The sequence below is a fragment of the Neolamprologus brichardi genome, chromosome 17, assembly GCF_056152115.1.
Source record: "Neolamprologus brichardi isolate AB-2024 chromosome 17, ASM5615211v1, whole genome shotgun sequence".
Lineage (NCBI taxonomy): Eukaryota > Metazoa > Chordata > Actinopteri > Cichliformes > Cichlidae > Neolamprologus > Neolamprologus brichardi.
Genome location: NC_142120.1, coordinates 33,775,321 through 33,788,683, shown reverse-complemented (window position 1 = coordinate 33,788,683; position 13,363 = coordinate 33,775,321). Strand labels below are relative to the sequence as shown.

The window sequence follows — 13,363 nt, the reverse complement described above, 5'->3', positions numbered from 1 at the left end:
TATTTATTTATGTTAAAGGGAGCAGATAAGCTACAGGACTTTTACCTCCTCTTCTTCCCAGTCAATGAGGTCCCAGTCATATGCGAGGACAGCTCTGCGTCTCTTCCAGAACTCCAGGAAGACCGTTGCTGGAAGACATGAACAAAAAAGTTTGCATTGCGTCCTAAACAGTCCCCAGGATGGGATTATATGGCTCCTACCAAGCACTAATCAACTTTCTATTAAATTTCTTCTGTTAGATGCTTCTTCTGTCATTATGTAAACAATACATTATTGATGAGCCCGTCATATTTTTGCAGATAACATGCTTCAAATTTAGACGTACAAGTCTGAATAATGAAGAAATCGTCACAATCTTTAAATATTTGGCCTGATATTAATCAACAAGACAGATACTTGTAATAAAAATCAAAGTGCATGGGTCAGAAAGCAAAGTCAAGCTTAAAGTCTGAGTTTTCTGTTAAACACATAGCCCAGACTTTGTACTACGAAGCAAGTTCAGTATACTGAGGGCAGTTTTCCTGTATCTGGATTCACTTACCCTAAAATTGATGATCAGGAAAACTTTAGACCCTCCTACCATCCGTCCTTAGAAGACCAACAGGATTAGTAGTGTTATTTTCCAGAGAACTGATTGTTCTGTGGTGATTTCATATCTGCACATATTATTCCAATAATATGCTCCATATGTGGTTATTGTCTGGACCCCAGTTTCTTGCATGCGTACACATACTTGGCCAGTAAAGCACCACTTTCAAGACACAGAGATGGCTCAACCCATTAGTGTAGTACACCCCTCAGATTCATCTTGTAGTCTTGTAGTCATGTTTCTGACCCGGCGTTTTGAGTTTATTCTGTATTTTTGAGTTTCTTATGTAAGGTTTGTGATTATAAGTTATTGTGTTAGTCTTATTTGGGGTCTAGTGGAGTTTTAGTTTAGCCATTACTATCATCTGTCTCCTTGGTTTTTGTGTCTTGTTTCTTGTCTAGTCTGTCATGTCATTGTCAAGCTTGTGCTGTCCTGTCTCTCCATGTTTCCTGTTTTATTTTGGAAGTCTTGTGTTTCTATATTCAGTGAGGTTTAAGTTTACTTTTCCCTCTGATGTCATTATGTTCTTTCTAATCAGCTGTTTCCCCATGTGTTTCCACTTCCCCTGATCACTTCCTGTGTGCATTTAGTCTGTATGTTTTCATTCATTTCTTTGGGTCGTTTGCTATGTTCATGCTATGTCATGTTTCTAGGTTTGTTTTTATGTTTTAATCTTAGGTCACCAAGTTTAGGTTATTGTTTAGTTTCGCCTCTGCCTTTTGTAATGTTTTCCGGCCTTGAATAAACGGCTTGTCCTTAGATAAGATTTGTTTTGCGTGTTTGCACGTGTTTCACTCCACACAGTCAGCTTCTCAGCCAGACTGTGACAAACTGTAGAAGGACGCAAGAGCAAAAGCTGTTCTTGCTGGCTGTTGCAAAGAACCAGGTTGATAAAAGTAAACCAAAACAACAAACCTGACCAGTTAGCCTACAGATGCTCAAACTCGTAATAGAAAAATAAGAAAGCGCAGGTAAGTCTGCATTAGGGTAGCTTCTACAAATTATGCCTTTTTACAATACAGTGGTCCCTCGTTTATCGTGGGGGTTATGTTCTAAAAATAACCCGTGGTAGGTGAAATCCGTGAAGTAGCCAACTTAATTTTTTTACAATTATTATAGATGTTTTCAGGCTGTAAACCTCCTTATTGCACATTTTATACACTTTTCTCAGACATGCATAAACATTTTCACACCTTTCTCTCTTTTTTAAACACTCTCAGAGCTCAAACCTTCAAATAAGTCCAGTACTATACTGTAGAATGAAACCAAAGGCACCCGCGGTTGCTTTTGACGGTGCAAAACGTTTCATCGACATTGTTGTGTTTGTTGGGGAGAAAACCTACAAACATACAGAGCAGCACTTCAGAGTCACACTGCTAGCGAAAGATTTACGTAAATTTAACAAGCTGAACACATTCTGTACTGTACAGGAGACACGGCATGAGATTGATTGACAATGGTCTATAGCCAATCAGGATGTAAAAGAACCAAAACAAAAAAAAACTAAACTAGCAAACAAAAAAAATCATGGAATATTGCACAAAAAAATCCGCAAAACAGCAAGGTCGCGAAAGGTGAACCGCATTATAGCGAGGGACCACTGTCCATCCATCCATTCGCTTCCGCTTATCCTTTTCAGGGTCGCGGGGGGCGCTGGAGCCTATCCCAGCTGTCATAGGGCGAGAGGTGGGGTACACCCTGGACAGATCGCCAGTCTGTCACAGGGCCAACACACAGGGACAGACAACCATTCGCGCTCACATTCATTCGCACATTCACACCTAGTGACAATTTGGATTTTCCAATTAACCTATCCCCACAAGCTGCATGTCTTTGGACGGTGGGAGGAAGCCGGAGTACCCGGAGGGAACCCACACAAACATGGGGAGAACATGCAAACTCCACACAGAAAGACCCCGGCCTGATGTTGGAATGTTGGAATTGAACTCAGGACTTTCTTGCTGTGCGGCAACAGTGCTAACCACCGTGCCATATATATGTAATTTGACCAACTCTTTATATAAAATAGGCACAAAAGATGAAACATTTCAGCTTTTATTTGTTTAAATTTTAAAAACCAACTAAATAAAAATAACTTGCATCACTCTCTGGGTAAGAGAATAGTGTTTTGGCCATTATTTTCTACGCCAGCGGTCCCCAACCCCCGGGCCTCGGACCGGTCCGTGAGTCGTTTGGTACCGGCCCGCGAGAGTTGAGGCTCAGGTGTGAAATGTATAGTTTTCAGGGCTGTTATCAGTTTTCAGCGTCATTTTGTTAGCGTTTTTATCGTTTACTTGGTTTTCCTGGGTCTTTTCACGTGTGTTATGAATAAATTTTCTTTTTTTCGGTACCGGTACTAGTTTTATTTTGTTGTATTTATCCGCGACACCTTAAAGGCCGGTCCGTGAAAATATTGTCGGGCATAAACCGGTCCATGGCGCAAAAAAGGTTGGGGACCGCTGTTCTACACCACAGATCTCAATGAAGTTTAAATTACTGACACAAACTGCCAACACTGGTGAGTTAATCTTTATTATTGCTTCCGAGTTGATCTTGCACTGTGTAGGGAAATGCCTACTGGTCTTCTGGATCTTTATATTGTGTACTATTAAGTTAATCCTAACTGCAGAGTGGTAAATAGTGAGAGGTTGATATGATGCCCGTGTTATCCAACTGTGTTGAAAATGTCACGTGTCAAAGTGCTTTCTGATCCAGTGCTTACAATGCATGACAACTCAGAAACAGTGCTGAGCCATGGAAGTTAGATCCTGCTGAACAAAGTCCTCCAGATAGCTTACTTATTGCAGATGCTGCTCAGATCAGAGGCCTTAATCCTCAGTGTTTCAAACACAAGCTTTTCATTTATTTTCTCTGTCATGTCCACATGCCGTCTGAAGCTGCATAAGAGAAAGGTATTTTCAGAGCGAACACTCAGCTGTATGAGCAAACAGCAGGGGAGTGAACTTCTGAGGAACCTTAATGAGGAGATTTCAGTGGATTCTGTGCTGCAATCAAACCCAAAAATTAATTCGGACAAGCGGCGAGAAGCAGTGGATGTAAGGTCAGTACATTAATGTGCTTTCTTTTAAACTTTTCTTTAAATAAAAATAGAAAACTGGGAATGTTTTTGCTGTATTTACAGACTTCAAACAGTGCTCTGACATGCCAGCGCAGCTGTGAAAACAGCTTTAGCATTCTACACTGGTTGTTAAACTTGGCTGGTGTTTCTATATGTGTAGTTCAATGTCTAATAAATGCAACTATGTGTATTCAGAAATTATCAATTATTATACAGAAATAAAAAAACTATTATGTGGAGTTTAACTTTGTACTATTTAGAGTTCAGTTGAGTGCTTATTTGTTAATTACGTAAGAGCTGGTTAACTTTGTTAGTTGATAAGATAAGGGACTAGGATTGCAGATTTCATTGTAGAGTAAAAATGTTGTAGCTCCCTATCAAGATCCCAGTGCCCTGTACAACACCATAGTACTAACAGTTTTAGTTTTAGTAAGTTGTTTATAGAGGTTGTCTGCAGAAGTATATTAAACTTAAACATCTTTAGTAGCAGGGAATGCCCTCTCTCTCTCTCTCTATAAATATATATATATATGCTAACTGGGTGACTATTATTATATACTCTACTGAAAAGTGAATTATTTAAAGTGCTGCAGTTTGTACATTTTTTGCCTGTGCGAAGCTACACAATCAAAGCTGCCCCTTTCTTCCCGCAGCACAGATTAAATATGCAAATTAAAGCAGCCAAAAGATAATCAGCAGTGATGTTTAGCACCTTGCTGTCAAGACTGTCGCTGCCTGTGCTGTACCATATAATCTTCAGCAACACTTTAACATGTTAAAGTAAGACTTTAAACCTCATTTTAACCGCTGTGTTGGACTATCACATTATTACTTCTCAGTTCAGCAGCATTAGAAGGTGCACCTAGGATCATAGCCACATGCATATGTCATCAGGCCTTTTGTTTTCCCAGAGAGGAGCATTTGATTTACAGGCATATTTTCTAGACAGCGCAGCCCCACCAGGTGTGGGCTGCTCAGTTTAAATATCCATAGTATTGATACCAATGTTGGTATTGTTATCGGCTCGATACTAGCGAGACAGGATCAATGCTTTAGTTTGATTTTCTCCTCTAGGTTCATTAATTTGCTCAATCATGAATGAAAATGTCTGGATACAAGGATACTTTTGTGTTGACTCTGAAGTCAAGTCGTTACATTGTAGGTCTGTGAAAATTTGTGTAAAAACTGTGAAAGCTGTGTTTGGTTTTATTAAGTAACACAACAAAATACACTAATAGTGGAATTAAAGACATCTAGGTGTATTCAGCAGAAGCATATTGAGGATAGATACTTCAAAACTTATAACAAATAAGCTGCTGTTATCCCAAAAAGTTGATTCAGTTTATCTGGGCGTTGCATTTTCAGTGGGAGAAACGTTTGATGTCTCAGGAGTATCGGAACAGTTGAGACGAAGTTTCTCGAAAACACAGCGTCTCTGAAGCTTTTAAACCCCAAATTGCGCTGCGCCAAAAATTGGTCCACCCCAAGGATTGGGTCCCCCGACACAAACAGAGTAACATAGTGTACGCTGTTAAGTGCCAGGAGGATTGCCAGGATTTATACATCGGGGAAACCAAAGAACCTCTGACTAACCGGATGGCACAACACAGAAGAGCTACCTCGTCAGGCCGGGACTCTACTATCTACTCACACCTACAGGCCAATGGACACTCTTTTAATCCTGGACAGGGATATAGGATTGGTCTGATGTGGGGAGTCAAGAAGGAGGGGGCCTAAGGGTACATCTGTCACCATCTCACAATGCTGTGACTGCAGCCATTTCCCAATTCTCTGTGAATGGTACTCATGGCCACTGATCAATGACCAATGGTCTTTGATCAGTGGTTGTTGATCAATGGTCATGACAATTTGCATATTAATGATCAAGGAAATGACCTCACAGCCCAAAGTTCATTCAGTGGGCTGGTTTCAGTCATTGTGCAAATGTACTGTTTATAAGATTGGGGAAACCTGCAGTCAGCTGAGACTGAAGAAGTCACTTTGATTAGTGACAAAATGTTTTTCCCTCTGAAAACACTAAACATCTGTGATAATGGTCCTGTAATTACGTGGTAATGGATCAATACCAAATTTTGCAGTATTGCATACCACTAAACCAAATTGTGCTCATCTGAAGCAACGCTCAAATTGTGTTTGCTTCAAACCTAACTAACTAGTAACTAACTGCTAGACCTACAACAAATCATTATCAGATTATCAAACATCGACTGAACCATGATGAGCTCTTTTACGTGCCTCAGTGGCTCTCTATGAGGGTAAATGATCTTAGTAAATAACATCTGAATTCCTAATAAAAGCAAAAAAGACATTCCTACATAAAAACAGACTAGCCCAATGACATCAGACACGACATCATCAGCACTATAAAAATCAGGAAATGGTTGATCGATAGACAATAAGTTTTTTCACTGAAGTTGTAGTTTACTAGGATGTCTTTTCATAAGAACTCCATATGCTCAGGTTGTTTCTTAACTTTTTTTTTTTGTTTCATCATGCAGAGTAGACAATAGACAATGCCATAAGCCATGATTCAGTTGGTAACAAAGTATGCAAATGACATCTATAAAAACGGGAAAAATCTGTATTAAAGAAAATCAAAGGAATCATTTTTGATCACATTGTGCCTTCCCAAGCAAGTTTTAAATTGCATTTTGAAAAGTTAAAAAGCCAGCGATTAGTTGAAAGGACGTGGTAGCTTGCTGTAACGCTGGTCTGAGCTTTTACAAGCTGTAGAGTATTTGTTTTCTTCTGGCAAATTTAACTTCTATATGAACGGATACTCAGCTTTACTTTATTTAGTTATACACAGCTCACAAACACAAGTAACTCGTCCACCGGAGCTTTTAATTTAACTTCTTTTCAATGACAAGCTGGAATAAAATTCCAAGCCCAGCTGATCAAAATCCAAATGTCTGTCGTTTTGCCTTCACAGCAAATCTCCTGGAGCAATAAGATCTGCCTGATGGGGCTCCTCCAGAACCAGAACCAGTCTCTGGTCTTTTCTCAACCAGAGGTCATCCACTTGGAGTCCACAGCACAACAATCAGCTGGTACTATAATATTTCCAATGCAAAAGGGTCCTGATTCTGTACAACTACAACTTCAGAAAACAAATAGAAAAATGAGATTTTGTTTGCACTGTTTTATTCAACCGTGCATTTGTACTCTTAGGCCCGCCCTAGAAAACTATGAAAGTATCAATAATGACTCTGTGCCTCTTTGAAGACTAAATGTAGGCATTATCTTTTAATTTATCCAATAATTAGTTCACGTTGAATGAAGCTACGCCTCATTTGTCTGTACATTGTATTTATGAAAGTAATCAATGGTAATTCATAATTACCTTCATAATTACCCTAACCCATAATAATTATAAAGAAACAAAGGTCCAAGTTTTATTCCTGTTCTGTCAGTCTGATTTGTTAAAGCCTTTTTGTACCTCTTCCCTCCTTTTTACCCTCAACAGTAAACAACATTGTCATCGTGCTGTGTGTGTTGATCTTCATCCTCCAGCTGTGTTTAGCTCTGTTCTTCATGCTGAGATTTTTTAGGTATGACAACAGAATACGAGAGGCTCTCAAACAGCCGACCGCTGTTAAAATAATCCTTGGTGAGCATCTGTTGCTACTCTATTTTTTGTTCTTCCTTTACATAGGTACTCAAATTAAACACAGTTCAACAACATTTCTGATTATATATGTGAAGATCAATGTGCAGGAACACCAGTTAAAGATGGTAGTTATTTTTAAACATCAACATTTTTTGATATGTATCATTTTGAGTTTAAGCTGTTAGAAATGTGACTTTTGAGTAATTTTTCTTTATTTTGTGCATTTTTTGTGCTCCATTTTTCTGTCTCTAAGGCATTTATAAAGAGTCCAGGGATCACCTTTATGATGCTGCTGGTTCTTCATCACCTGCCGTGTCAGCAGTGGAGGAAAGTTATGAACAGCCCACAGGTTCCTTAAGTGCACCGCACATATACTGGGACCTTGTTCAATAGTCACGTGTCTAACAGTTCAACCAGGCTTTTAAACAGTGTTAATGAAACTGTAAATGTCTGTTTAATCTTTTAAATATATAAAATTTGGAAATGTTTTGTTTTTAGAGTATTAATACTAATTGAAAAAGAAATACAAACAACTGATGTTACTGTGTAATGTGAAAATCTTTGATAATGTATAGAATAGCTGAAATAGCTCTGTGTTGAAATGTTTTAGTGTCTTCAGCTATTGGCTGCTGCTTCATTCATTTTCAGTCCATTCCTTGTACGTGATGATTTTTAGGGGAATTATCTTTTTTTTTTGTTTCTGTTGTTGTTTTTCAGTTAATTTTGTCATGTAAACAATATACAGAGAGTCATTTAGGAAAAAAAAAATTAAAGCAGAAACACTCTCCAATATCTGTCCACCTATTTTGATCTGCTTTACATATCAAACAGGAGTGGGAACAAACAAGTGCACGTTTATTTAATCCTGAGGCTGAATGGAACAAAAGACAGCCAACCTGAATATAGTTCAAGAAGCCTAATTTTCACGTTCCCTGCAAAATACAAATAAATGAGGGATGGCTCAAGACTTTTGCACAGTAATCTCTATCTTTTAGAAAACATCAGAAGAGGTTATCAGACAGTGCAGCAGCACAGCACTGTACGAACATTGTTATGTGTTTCCCTGCTGCACTTTTCCAAAGTTCAACGTCAACTTACCCCAAACAGCCATGAACACAGCAAAGAAAACAGTCGCCCCGTTGTCGAATAGATGGGTGACCTTAAAACGAAGACAAGATCACACATTTTTATGTCAAAAAGCAAATTTAGGAAAAATCTACACACCTGATTCAATGAGATGCATAAATGTCAAAGATTTTAGTGCCGGTTTATGTGCAATTAGTATGTTCCTAAGAATACTTTTGGATGATAAAAATGTCATTTTCATCACAGTGTTTCCAAGTAGGATGAGTTGATTGAAGGGTGAGAAACTGAGGACACTGCACATTCATTCATAAACTGCTAGCTTGTGAATCAAAACATAGGGCTACCCCAAAGCATACCCTCATTAATCTCTTTTTGATGATACTTCAAATATACAAATATTTCAATCCTACTGGACTCATTTAGTGATAGACAGCATCTTAACACATATTTATTTAACTAACACTGAGATCGGCTACTATCACAAGTATCAGCTGCTGGGAACATTTCGTCCCCCTTTTCGTGTACCTTGGCATAGATGCAGCTGTCTGACAGTCTCAGGTAGGGGCAGTACTGGTCACAGATGGGGCACATGATGATGTCGTTGGCCTGGCAGATTTCTTTGCTGGAGGACGACAAACAAACGACCAAAGCATTCAAGTAGGACAAGAATTATAACATCCAGCAAGAGACAAAGTCACAGAAAAACCCAGACTAACGCAAGTCTGAGTTCTCTTAAAAAATACAAGTGCAAAATGTAAGTGTGTGTGATCTCTGCTCTGTTCAGGTAAATGAAGTTATGTTCTTAAGAAAAGTCATTACAGAGAACATTTGCTTCTGTGTGGGATCTTTCAGCCAGAGAAGCCTGCGCACGTTTGATTTTCTGTTTCAGTTAAGCAGCATCCAGTATAATCACGTACAGGGGACAATTTCACACTCTGTTGCCTCATCTCAAATTTCAAATTACAGTTAGCTCCATAAACTGTTGGACAAACACACATTTTTTGTAGTTTTGCCTCCGTATTATCACTGCAGTGGATTTTAAATCAAACAGCCAGGATATGATTGAAGTTTTTGTAAACATAAACATATATATAGTTTAAACAAAGAGGCTCAAAATTCATTTTAGAACTGACTGAGAGAGACAGCAAATACCTTAGGAGCAGTGTTGGTCAAGCTACTTGAAAAAAGCAATTAGTTATTAATTACTGATTACTTTTCCAAGAAAGAAATCCTGTTACTTTACTGGTGACTTGTTTTCAAAAGTAATTAGTTACTTATTACTTATTTACATGCTACACAACCTGAATACGTAATAAAGCAACAGACCTTTCAGCCCAATTCTATTTTTTCTGCATAATCCATCACATAAACTTGAATGAAATGAAAAAGTCTCTTTTTAAAACTTGTTAGTTTTAATCTTCATGAATCAAGCAAACATTAAATTATAGAAATTTATATATATATATATATATATATATATATATATATATATATATATATATATTATAGAAATAGAAACATTTTCAACACATTATAGAGCTAAATGTATCCAAATGTATGTAAAAATAATTTAACGTTTAGTCTGCTCTGCACACGAGGATTCGTGGAAAGATGCAGGAGTTTGAAGAAAATAATGCATCTTCTTCTGGAGATGCTCAGAATAAAGAATAGCAGGACACACATGTTTATCACTACAGAGAGGAGGTGTCTTTGTCACACAGTGGAAAATTGTGTTTTTATATTTTGTTTTGGGATTAGACTGTGTGTTGGTACATAGTGTCGATTTTATTTGCATGTTTTTATTGTAATAGTGATATTGCATGTTTTTTTTATTGATATTCCTATTGCATGATTTTATCCCCATATTTAGAGTGTGTGTTTGGTGTTGTATAGTATTTTTATTCCACTGTGTATTAAGCGGACAATTGTAGGCACCTGTGAGGTGACCCACTCACTCCCTTTCCGCTTGTGTATATATACGGACGTGGTGGTTAAGATTTAGGTCCACCAGTTTAGCGGCTACATCTTTACCTGACCTGGCAGTGCTCCAGAGTGAAAAGCCCATACAGAAATACCAGCAGGCCAACTAGAGCTGCAGGAAACAGCATCCCCGTGTACCAGCCGAGCCAGGCGAAGTACAGTCCGATCTTCTCTCCAAAATACCTCCTGGAACAACAGCCGAGCGCAAGAGGAATGAGAAAAAACAAGTTTGTTCTCTCAGAATGGCCTTGAAACTACACCTGTATGTGGTAAAATCTACACAACACATCATGATGTCTTAACTATGTAAAGATATTTCAACTATCGCTACCTGATGATGATGATGATGATGATGATGATGTTTTCATTTCAATATAGTTTCAGATCTAATTATGTGCATGTAGTTACCTGACTAGATCCAGCGGCTGGTACTTGTACCAAACCCCCCACCAAGCCCAGCACTCGTACAGGAGGTGCCGATGGTTTTCTGCTCCGTGCGTTCTGATGGAGTTTTTGCTGTGGTAGCTCCCCTGTTAAAGCATGCATATATATGTTTATGTACACATAGACATGATCTCTGTGTGTGGTATAATATCACAGCAAAGAATCACTACTGGCCTCATGTAGCGCAAGTGAGAGCAAACGATGATTACTTCAAAACAGGTGGTGGAAATGAATGAGTGAAAGGTTTCTAGCAGCCAAATTACCTCATGAAGGGGGAAAGCTGCCTCGTATGAATTATTGCTCAAAAGACGATTAAGCCCTGCAAAAAAATTAATAAATAAATAAAAGAAAGAAAGAAAGAGAATCATTAAAGTCAGGTGGAGCCATACCGTTTCAGTGTTCACATTTAGAATTTACATATGCATAATCAGATCAAGCCTTGCATGAGAAGACGGGGTTTCATGCAAACACATTAGTGAAAAACCTCATAAAAATTGAGTCAAAATTTTGCAGCTGGGGGTGTTTTACAGATATTGGCTGAAATTCTGGTCCCTGCAGAAACACCGTTTGAGCTAAAGAGGAGTTTTTCATTGTTGTTGATCAAATGCCACAACTAACCACTGGGACAAAATCAGGAGAAATGCCTGTAAGTCTGTCATAAAAGGATTTTGAGAATTCATCCGGAGTTTTAGAGACAGCATGAGCTGCCATTTTTATGGGCCTTGGATTAATATGCATCAGATAGGACTTTTTGTTGTTTTTTTTTTTGTTTTGTTTTTTTTATATAAAGGCATTGATAAACAGGAAATAGTAATATTAAAATGCGATAAAACCATATTTAGAGTCTGAAAACTTACACATAAGCTTAAAGTGTAACAAAGAATGGAAACCAAATGGATTTCTTAGTCAAATATACAGTGCTTATATACAATAATATTCTGGTGCATTTTGTGCATTGATATGTATTTTTTTAAATTTATTTTTTGGTCATTTTCATTAATTCTACAGAATCTTACCCATCTTAGTTTTCCCCTCCTCATATTTGACCCGCTGGAGGATGTGGTGAACGATGCGACTTCTGGTGGCGTTGTTGAAAAACGTATCTTTGTTGTGGATGATGAAACTGGAGTGAAACAAACTGGTTAGAACAAGTCTGTCTGCTCTGACTGACAGGTTGTTTGTATATGCGTGCACATATGTAGGTGCAAAAGTGTGTTTTACCCTGTGCACTAATTTGCATATAAGAGGCTAAACTACAAAAGAGGGAATGGAAATGCACCAGCTGGCGGTGTAAGATTAAGTTCAAAAAGTCTCTCTCCTCAACAACTCACTGATGGATCCTCGATCGACTGAAGGGGGCGGTAAAGCTCTCGTTCTCCTCCAGGTCGGGCAGCCTGTCATTGTCGAACTTCATGGGCTTGCGGGGAAGCCAGCCGCGGAATTTGTTGATGCGCTTCTCCATCCTGCAAGAGAAGCTTCTGTTGAAGCTGCAGCAGTGGGGGTTTGCTTAGTCCACTTACACGTTGCCATGGACACTCACCTGCTCATAAACTTGTGCCGTCGGTGCATGTAGAAGATTTTCCTCCTGGAAAACGGAATGTTGATGAGAATAGAAGAAGAAATTCATTCAGGATGCTATCACTTGATAATTAATTCATTAAATAAATAAATACAACCTTACAACCAATTTGGGCTTCCATCTATTCAACAGTGCAATAAATGCCACAGAGCTTAAAATTACTGTGTGCACTGGGTTTTAAGATGTTTTTATAGAAATAAGCTACAACTTTCAGCTAATGGATCTCATTAAGTGTTAAGTGTTGTTTTTATTAGTGATTTTATATTACCGTGTTAAAACAGGGGGGGCATCATCTAGACAGAAATGGAACAGGGCAGCCAACATAAAACGAAGAGCTTTTTTACTTTTTATACTGTATTTTCATGTATGTTTGAATAGTAATTATTAAATATTATATTTATAGAGTGCACAGTCACCTCAGGGTGCTTTATATTGTAGAGTAAAGACCCTAAATGAGGGAGCACTTGGTGAAACTGGGAAGGAAAAACTAAATTTTTACAGGAAGAAACCCCTGGAAGAATCAGGCTCAGTGATCTGTTGGGGTTACATTACACTACATGCAAATAACTTCTGTTTGTGTACAAGAAAATTCGACAGGGCAGCTTTAATTATTTTCACATTAGCATCATTAGAAGTTTTGTCTAACCTGAAAGGCATGCGAATGTTCATGAGCTCTGCATAGCGACAGAGAACATCCCACGGTGCATGAAGCTTCAGGAAGATCACATCACTGTTTGTTAACGAGGCCTGTAATGAAGTCAAACACACATAAATATACTATACCGTTTTATAATATGTATATATATGAAGCAGAATTTATTTTTTAAAGGGAAGAGGAACAAAATATCTCACTGCAGGCTGTTAAGCATCTGCTCTTTTCCTCACCTGTTTGTACTTCCTGACTGTGTAGGAGTCTGTCTAAGGGTACATGAATCAGAAGCTAACTGCAGAGTCCTAAAAATAACTAAATGACTC

The 13,363-nt window shown here is 38.3% G+C and overlaps 2 protein-coding genes across 5 annotated transcripts in view; one reads left to right on the top strand and one right to left on the bottom strand.

The window, feature by feature from the left end:
* LOC102780176 (anoctamin-4-like) overlaps positions 1 to 13,363 on the bottom strand; it is a 55,560-nt gene that overhangs the window by 12,266 nt on the left and 29,931 nt on the right. For all 3 annotated transcript variants that reach the window (XM_087830557.1, XM_087830558.1, XM_087830559.1), the window contains 10 exons: positions 13,035 to 13,135; positions 12,350 to 12,394; positions 12,141 to 12,272; positions 11,826 to 11,932; positions 11,073 to 11,128; positions 10,774 to 10,895; positions 10,417 to 10,551; positions 8,911 to 9,007; positions 8,398 to 8,458; positions 46 to 128 (listed from right to left, as the gene is read on the bottom strand). In XM_087830557.1, coding sequence (XP_087686683.1) covers positions 46 to 128; positions 8,398 to 8,458; positions 8,911 to 9,007; positions 10,417 to 10,551; positions 10,774 to 10,895; positions 11,073 to 11,128; positions 11,826 to 11,932; positions 12,141 to 12,272; positions 12,350 to 12,394; positions 13,035 to 13,135 — 939 coding nt within the window. The remainder of the gene's footprint in view (positions 1 to 45; positions 129 to 8,397; positions 8,459 to 8,910; positions 9,008 to 10,416; positions 10,552 to 10,773; positions 10,896 to 11,072; positions 11,129 to 11,825; positions 11,933 to 12,140; positions 12,273 to 12,349; positions 12,395 to 13,034; positions 13,136 to 13,363) is intronic.
* LOC148097997 (uncharacterized) lies at positions 3,324 to 8,532 on the top strand. Of its 2 annotated transcripts, none has more exons than XR_015716641.1 (3): positions 3,324 to 3,650; positions 6,622 to 6,739; positions 7,156 to 7,176. XR_015716641.1 is itself a non-coding variant. In XM_087830560.1 (3 exons), the coding sequence occupies exons 1-3, from the start codon at positions 6,598 to 6,600 to the stop codon at positions 7,690 to 7,692; spliced, it is 426 nt and encodes a 141-aa protein (XP_087686686.1). In that variant the 3' UTR covers positions 7,693 to 8,532. The 2 variants fall into 2 exon arrangements, 1 of the variants encoding a protein (XP_087686686.1); XM_087830560.1 differs by lacking the exon at positions 3,324 to 3,650 and adding an exon at positions 7,553 to 8,532 and having other exon boundaries at positions 6,598 to 6,739; positions 7,156 to 7,299.

Coding starts and splice junctions, on each gene's coding strand:
- LOC148097997 (XM_087830560.1), top strand. CDS start 6,598: ATGTCTGTCGTTTTGCCTTCACAGCAAATCTCCTGGAGCAATAAGATC. Junction 6,740..7,155: donor CACAGCACAACAATCAGCTG/GTACTATAATAT, acceptor TACCCTCAACAG/TAAACAACATTGTCATCGTG. Junction 7,300..7,552: donor CGCTGTTAAAATAATCCTTG/GTGAGCATCTGT, acceptor TCTGTCTCTAAG/GCATTTATAAAGAGTCCAGG.